This window comes from Salvelinus sp. IW2-2015, linkage group LG23, assembly GCF_002910315.2.
Source record: "Salvelinus sp. IW2-2015 linkage group LG23, ASM291031v2, whole genome shotgun sequence".
Lineage (NCBI taxonomy): Eukaryota > Metazoa > Chordata > Actinopteri > Salmoniformes > Salmonidae > Salvelinus > Salvelinus sp. IW2-2015.
Genome location: NC_036863.1, coordinates 7,536,279 through 7,544,707, shown reverse-complemented (window position 1 = coordinate 7,544,707; position 8,429 = coordinate 7,536,279). Strand labels below are relative to the sequence as shown.

General features: G+C 38.3%; 1 protein-coding gene across 14 annotated transcripts in view; it reads right to left on the bottom strand.

Annotated features, from left to right (window-relative positions):
- Nucleotides 1–2,205: 2,205 nt before the first annotated feature.
- Nucleotides 2,206–8,429, bottom strand: part of LOC111950591 (disks large homolog 2-like) — a 287,220-nt gene continuing 280,996 nt past the window's right edge. For 9 of the 14 annotated variants that reach the window (XM_023968282.2, XM_023968286.2, XM_023968290.2 and 6 more), the window contains 4 exons: nt 5,421–5,593; nt 3,628–3,740; nt 3,137–3,228; nt 2,206–2,600 (listed from right to left, as the gene is read on the bottom strand). In XM_023968282.2, coding sequence (XP_023824050.1) covers nt 2,494–2,600; nt 3,137–3,228; nt 3,628–3,740; nt 5,421–5,593 — 485 coding nt within the window. In that variant the 3' untranslated portion in view covers nt 2,206–2,493. The remainder of the gene's footprint in view (nt 2,601–3,136; nt 3,229–3,627; nt 3,741–5,420; nt 5,594–8,429) is intronic. The other 5 variants (XM_023968283.2, XM_023968287.2, XM_023968297.2 and 2 more) reach the window with 2 other exon arrangements.

Genomic DNA, 8,429 nt, shown 5'->3' with positions numbered 1-8,429 from the left:
ATCCCTCTAGTGGTGTGGGGTTATGTCCTGCCTGTTTGGCCCTGTCTGGGGGTATCGTCGGATGGGGCCACAGTGTCTGGCTATGAAAAGCCAACTGACATTTACTCCTGAGGTGCTGACCTGTTGCACCCTCAACAACCACTGTGATTATTATTATTTGACCTTGCTGGTCATCTATGAACATTTGAACATCTTGGCCATGTTCTGTTATTATCTCCACCCGGCACAGCCAGAAGAGGACTGGCCACCCCTCATAGCCTGGATCCTCTCTAGGTTTCTTCCTAGGTTTTGGCCTTTCTAGGGAGTTTTTCCTAGCCACCGTGCTTCTACACCTGCATTGCTTGCTGTTTGGGGTTTTAGGCTGGRTTTCTGTACAGCACTTTGTGACATCAGCTGATGTAAGAAGGGCTTTATAAATACATTTGATTTGATATTCACTAATGATAGCCTGGTGGAGCCTACCCATAGAGTGATTACGCCCTCTGCTGGCGAGGAGACATTAGTATAGGCTATCATTAGTATATTCATATGTAGGCTTCACTTACATGTAGGCCTACAACATGTTATAGGATATGCATTACTATATTCATCCACTTCATCACATGTGAGAAACTATGGTTAAAGTGCACTCAATTTCGAGTTAACCACTTTTGCATGGTGCCACCTTTGAGCGATGACAATAMCAATATCCTACATKACTTCTATTTGACAAATCCGTAAGGCTCTTTGTTTTTTTACAACATATGATAAACTTACAACWTGGACCTCTTATCTTTTTTTCCTTAAAAGCTCATGGAAATGTGTGAAACAGATACACAAAAACGTGGGATTTTGTAATATTTTCGAAAACTTAAATGTTGTCTAATGTTAGTAGTAGCTAGTAGCCTAGTCAATGATGCATCAATGCAATATTGGCACAAGATATTTTAGTCTTTTAAGATCTTTAATAGGCTGATGTGTCTAAGCTTGGTAATGGAAAAAGCTGATAGTTAAGAAAATTCTTAAGCCCTTAGAAGTCCTCTCCACCACTCCTAAACTAAGAGCTCTGTTAGGGGCATATTGTCATTTCAGCATTCACTAAATAAAATAAGATTGATAAATGTCAATCAAACGTCAATCAAATGTTTATACTATTCGATATTTATACTTTATACTAATCCTTTTAATTTACTTTAATTGTAACCGATATACAAGACTATAGTTCTTTAAATAATTGAACGGACACATGCGCCTCCATTCATCAAAATCCCAAAATGTGTTTCATGAATGAAAAGAAAGTAACAAAGCACATTGCATTTGGTTATAGGCCTACTGTAATTCATTATGATACTTACTTTTCATTTGTAAAACTTCACTTCAGACACTTTCCAGCTGCTGCACTAGGCCACTGGGAATTCAAATGTTGGGAAGTTTGTGGCAAACGTGTGCAAAGTGAGAATATGCCCCTTCACAAATGATTAAGTTTGTGAATTACTTTCAGAAAATGTATTACACTYATGGGAAAAATGACAGAATTCTAATAAGAATTGCTCCTAAGTGGCAAAGTTATCATTAGGCTGCTTTGTGAATATACGGATTAAGACTTTAGGCTCACCACAGTGCATTACTTACTATTAGTCCTCAAAGGACTTGGGACCTGTAGTTTTCCATTTACTCTCAAATAACAACCCCATCATCTCTAAATCTACCACACACTATGTTAAACAATTAAGATCAGATTTTTTATTTATTTTTTAATCAAAGTTATATATCTTCATAATAAATACTTTGTGCTGTTGTGCCCTCTATCAATATAAATAGCAAAATATAATGTCACATTTCCTACACCTAAATGTAGATTTACCCATTAATTATTMATTCTAATCAAAGCATCTTAACAATAATTGTATTTTTTAAGAAATAATCCGCACAACAACAAAAAACAATACAGTTGAGGAGAATTCTTATTCAAAGAAATCATTTTCAAACAAATCTAGATTCATAAAAGAATAAGAACGTAAACATAGGCGGATTACGATGAACTGTGTCCAAGGGCCATAGATGCTAAAGTCACACAAAATGTCAACTACTGATGTGAGGTTAGTGTCGGAGGACACAAAGTGCTAGCTGTTGCGTGGAGAGAAGCAAAAGAAGCTGATATTATTTCCTTCCCCTCCTTCATTGGCGTGCCGATCTTCGAATATTCATATGAAATTCCACGCAGTGTCGACGTGAACACATGCCCTTGTTTATTAAATTTCCTTAGCATTTTTTTAAATAAAAACATGAAATATACAAACAGTCAATGTTTTTAGGCCAAAAATGTTTCTTAAACGTTGTGGTGTACATTCAGGAACATTCATATTGAAAGTGGGAGAAAAAAAAACTATAAGAAAAAAATAATATTAATTGGCTATAATTATGAACAATATAAATTACCATTACAGTTGAACATATGTTACAAAGTATGTTGGGAATCTAGCAGTCCAATATCCCTGCCAAAGTGGTGTGTTCTCATAATTTCTCTTTTGATGGGATCCAGATGTAGGGTCCTGAATGCTCCTCTACCACCATTTTGCAGTGGTTATAAATGTCTTCTAAGGTGTCTCCTTGAACAAGTGCTGCAAAACAAGGGGATACATTCAGTACAGGCAGATCTAACCAATTATAAATCATTTTCTAATATAAATATTTTGATAATAATAAATTGCACCCATAGAACACATTGTGGTCCCACAGGTTAAGGTTGAAAAAGTCACTGCAAAAGATTAAAACATTCTGCTAACACCTGCTCTTTTGKTTTTTTACTACCGTGGCTTAGTTCTAAAAGTTCCTAACCATACAGCAAATGAGGGTGTAATTTGTCACCATAAAAGGTGAATGAAGGGCATTATCCAGGCAGGCTTGTAATGCTCATTCACATATGCAGAATTACAGTATGGATCTGTTTTATCATTGAAATGATGAACATTAATAATGATCATAATTCCCATCTAATTGTAGAATCTCCATGTAGGCCAATTTTTTTGTAATCCACAGAGGCTTGAGAAATGAGGCCCCAGAACTGTATACATTAACAAGGGTTGAGACTACAACTTTCATATMTCTTTTGTCTAAAAAGAGGAACATTGTGCATCTTTACTCATGGATATTGTACCTGTGAAAAACTCGCCAAACTCCTGCTCCAACTTCATGGCACGGTCAAATGTCTTCCTGGCCTGCTCTTCTGTTAATCGCTTATTCATCTCCCTGGGAACAAAGGTTTGTTGTGAGGCATCAGACACCATGGTGAGGTTTCTCGGACACAGATTATGCCTAGTCCTGGACTAAAAAGCAAGCKCAATGCAGAATCTCCATTGAAAATCTAGGATTAGGCTTAAATCTGTGTCCGGGAAACCGGTCCCAAAGGTTTTAATCTCTGCAACTACATTTCCACATGTATGGACTATGAATTAAGTGAATTAAGTTAATGTGGTATTTGTCAATTCAACTCCCATTTCCACTTAATTGCCTGATTTACCCCCTCCCACTTAAAAATGTATTCTGCACTCAATTTAATGATGTCAGCTCCTTCCCCTGTATTGGATATCCGTAATAAACACATCTGCTATGTAATATTTTCATGAGTTAGGATATGAGAGAACTCACATTAATGAATCAATGGACCTAGGCTTTATAAAGATGGCAATGGGATAGAGTTGTGCTACTTGTAGTCGTTTTATGGCATTCCCTGACACGTCCAGTATACAGTGTTTACCCTGCTGACAGAGGAAAGAGACAGTTTATACACGTACATACTCTATACAGTATACACTGAGTGTACAAAACATTAGGAACATCTTCCTAATATTGAGTTGCACCCCCTTTTGCCCTCAGAACAGCTCCCTTTATCTACACTGATTTGAAGAGTAGCTGCTACTTTTGCAACAGCTAATGGGGATCCTAATAAAATACCAAATTCGTCAGGACAAGGTGTCGAAAGCATTGCAAAGGGATATTGGTCCATGTTGACTCCAATGCTTCCCACAGTTGTGTAAATTTGGCTGGATGTCCTTTGGGTGGTGGCCTATTCTTGATACACACGGTGAAATGTTGAGCGTGAAAAACCCAGCAGCGGTGCAGTTCTTGACACAAACCGGTGCGCATACCATACCCCGTTCAAAGGCACTTTTTGTCATGCCCATTCACCTTCTGTATGGTACATACACAATCCATGTCTGAACTGTCTCAAGGCTTAAAAATCCTTCTTTAACCTGTCTCCTCCCCTTTATATACACTGATTTGAAGTGGATTTAACCAGTGACATCAATAAGGGATCATAGCTTTCACCTGGATTCACCTGGTCAGTCTATGTCATGGAAAGAGAAGGTAACCTTAATGTTTTGTACACTCAGTGTATATCATTGAATTTACATAATGTCCTTGATTGAGTCAAATAACTGTTTCTGACATAATACTTTATTAGAAGAGGTATATAACMCATACAAAGGAATAGATATGCTTGGAGACCATGGTTGTCCTTTTAGTTATTTGTCCTTTTAGTTATTCATCCAATAAGACACACAGACCCACATTTTAAAATTCTGAAATTGGTCTATAAAATAAAAATATTGGTATGATCTTTTTGTGTGGTTACATCACACACAAAAACAAATTTTGTCTGGATTAAATATAGATCAACACAATGCTACAACCACAGAGTTAAATGGAACCTGAATAGTGTTAAATATGGAAGTGTATTTTCGACCAGCAGAATTTTTTTTTAGTTAATGCATAGGGGTCGATATGTATTAAGGTAGTAGTAGGGTTAAGGTTAGGCTAAGGAATTAGGAATTAGGTTAGATATAGTTTCAGTGGGGCCTCCTGAGTGACTCAGCGGTCTAAGGCACTGCATCGCTGACCCCGGTCGCCAGTTGAAAAGTGTTTCCTCCGACACATTGGTGCGGCTGGCTTCTGGGTTAAGCTGGCGGGTGTTAAGGAGCGCAGTTAGGCGGGTCATGTTTTGAAGGACGCATGACTCCACCTTCGCCTCTCCCGAGCCCGTTGGGGAGTTCCAGCGATGAGACAAGATCGTAAAATACAACAACAACAAAACGTTTCAGTGAAGTTAATTAAGGAAATGGTTATGCCTTGATCACACTGATAGCACTTTTGCGCAAAAGTTCAACAGTCACCTTCCGCTACCATTTCGGTCAAGTCGTCGACTCATACAGTTTGACGCATACGTTCGATAAATTCAGAGTATGCACCACACAGAACATTTCCATTGGAAATGAATGTACTTCTGGTGTACCAAAATGCAATAACATTGTCGGTGTGATCGAGGCATTAGGAAAAGCCATAAAAGTTAACATTGGATTAGCGCACTGCCACCATTAATTTTATGCCTGTCGAAAACACACTGCCTAAATACAGTATATCTCAATGACAGTGACACTCACCCTCTCAGCCACATATTTGACCGACTGAACACTGGTTCCATATAGATTGTCGTTGTACTGGCCCGCCTCAATGAACTTGTGCTCTTGGATGTCCTGCTCCATCTGCTCTCTGGACATTACAAAATGGTAGTCCCGCCCATCGACCTCRTAGTCCCTCCTCGACCGAGTGGTATCTTTGTTGCAAGAGGAGAAGACAATAAGGTAAAATAATACAGAAAGTACAATGTAAAGGGAGGAAACTGTTTAACTGAATGTGCAACTTTTTGATAAGCGAGTTATAGAGGGCGTATAGAGGGCGTATAGTGATCGGTTTAACAACTTAGAAGTATCTCAGAAGGCACTACATCCCACACTTCGAACACACCGATAGCGTCCTTGCACAAAATAGTACGCAGCATCATCTGGATATGTGTGCAACAAAAGTTCAACATTCACCTTCTGCTACCATTTCTGTCAAGCCGTCTACGCATACAGTTTGACGCATACGTTCGATAAATTCAGAGTATGCACCACACAGAACGCACTGCAACTGCCTCTGCATTCAATGCTGCAAGTCAAATGCAGCGTTTCATTGGAAATGAATGTAATTCTGGTGTACCAAAATGCAATGACGCTGTCGGTGTGATCGAAGTGTCAGTGCAAGAGGCGTCACTACAGTCCCTGGTTCGAATCCAGGCTGTATCACATCCGGCTATGATTGAGAGTCCATAGGATGGCGCACAATTGGCCAGGGTAGGCCGTCATTGTAAATAAGAATTTGTTCTTAACTGACTTGCCTAGTTAAATAAAGGTTACATAAAAAAACATATACTCTTTTTTTTAAACATTGCATATGTTGGCTCAACCGGAAATTACCTTAAAATTTTTATACGGATCGACCGCAATACTTCCACGACACGGATTGGAACCAGCTCAATAGTCACTCACTGTTCCTTGAAACACTCATTATCATCATAGATAAACATCAAGGACATGTTTAATCAAACTTATAGGGTGATGTGTCGAGAAAAAAATCGGATGGCTTCGACAACAGTCCATGGATGACAACAAAGCAATATCTTTATCAAATGTTATCTACTTGTTAGGAAAACACACACATTCAACCAATGTGAAATCAAGGACTTTAAACATTAGAGAAAAAAAGTTGATCACAAGGCCACATTTGCTGTTACTTGTTTACAATCAGTGACCCTAACGCTTGGAACACACCGACAGCGTTATTGCGCAAAACAGTACGCAGCATCATCTGGATATGTGTGCAACAAAAGTTCAACATTCACCTTCTGCTACCATTTCTGTCAAGCCGTCTACGCATACAGTTTGACGCATACGTTCGATAAATTCAGAGTATGCACCACACAGAACGCACTGCAACTGCCTCTGCAACGCAATGCTGCAAGTCAAATGCAGYGTTTCATTGGAAATGAATGTAATTCTGGTGTACCAAAATGCAATGACGCTGTCGGTGTGATCGAAGCGTAAAACCTTTTATTTACATTATAGCTACATAAGCAGGTACAGTGTGACTACAGTATAGATACTGTACATAAACACAACTATTATACCTGTTTGTGTAAACAAACTCTAATTAATTATGCACTGAAAATGTTTCAAAATACCATGATAGTGTTTTGAAAGCATAAAAAGTAGTGCAGCTAAGCTAAGATCTGGTGTTTGCAGGGTGATTTGAATGTAAACCCAGTCTAACTGTTACTGATACTGTAAATGTGCATTTTGTTCAATATGACTTTTGGTATATGTGTTACGGTAAATGTGTAAAATAGGGAAATCTAAAGATTCTCCATCGCACTGTTAAAAAATGTGTTGATTACAAGTGAGAAGGGAAATCTACCCATTCCCCACAATGAATCTGTAGWTCTCCTGGTAACTATGTATAGAGAGGCATTTTGAGTATTTTTAAATGTCAATACTACAATTTCTACTCTAAGTCCATTTTCAATCTACTACTTACAACAGTGTGGAACATATTCTACTTCCTTTCACTACATTGTATTAACCAATAACTTAGTTACACTACATTCTGTATACCAGCAACTAAGGGGCTCACTTACCTGGCTGCCCTGAACAGTTAGCCGCTTTACATGGTTTTAAAAATAGATGGAATAAAAAGATAAATAAATTAAAACAAACCAAATCAAAACAATGACGATCAAAATWAAAATATGACATCAAGTAGACAGTTCTTTGAAATATACAATAGTATGAAATACTATCGTTATACTGAAAAACTGTTTTTAAAAGGGCATATAACTCAAACAATTGTTTGTAAATATTCCTCATTATAAACTGKGTGGTTCGAGCCCTGAATGCTGATTGGCTGACAGCCATGGTATGTCAGACCGTATACCACGGGTATAACAAAACATTTATTTTTACTGCTCTAATTATGTTGATAACCAGTTTATAATAGCAATAAGGCACCTCGGGGGTTTGTGGTATATGGCCAATATACCAYGGCTAAGGGCTGTGTCCAGGCACTCCACGATGCGTTGTTCCTAAGAACAACCCTTAGTTGTGGTATATTGGCCATATACCACACCCCTCGTGCCTTATTGTTTAATTATACCATGGCATTGTTGAATACTCCTTTCTGATTGACTTGAAGGGCATTCTAGAGCTACTTCAGTGGATGTYGAACACATTTCTTCCAGCAAATGAACACATTTMTAGTGGCAAATGTGTTAAATTATAGCCATGGTATAAAAGGGATAATCAACTTGAGGCTCTATGCGTTCTCTGGAAAATAATGCAACTCTGTGGAAGGTCAGTTCCACGACGCGCTACACACCTTCCACGTTGTTCATTATTTTCCATAGAATGCATAGCCCCTCGTTGATTATCCCTTACTTAGTCCACTTTTAATACTGTCCCAAAAATCCACGTTTTCAAGATTATTTTCATTAYATTCCGTTCAGTCTCCTGATTACCAAAATCAAACAGGAGCAAAAACTCTCATGAGGATCCAAACATTTTCCAGGAATGAATCAT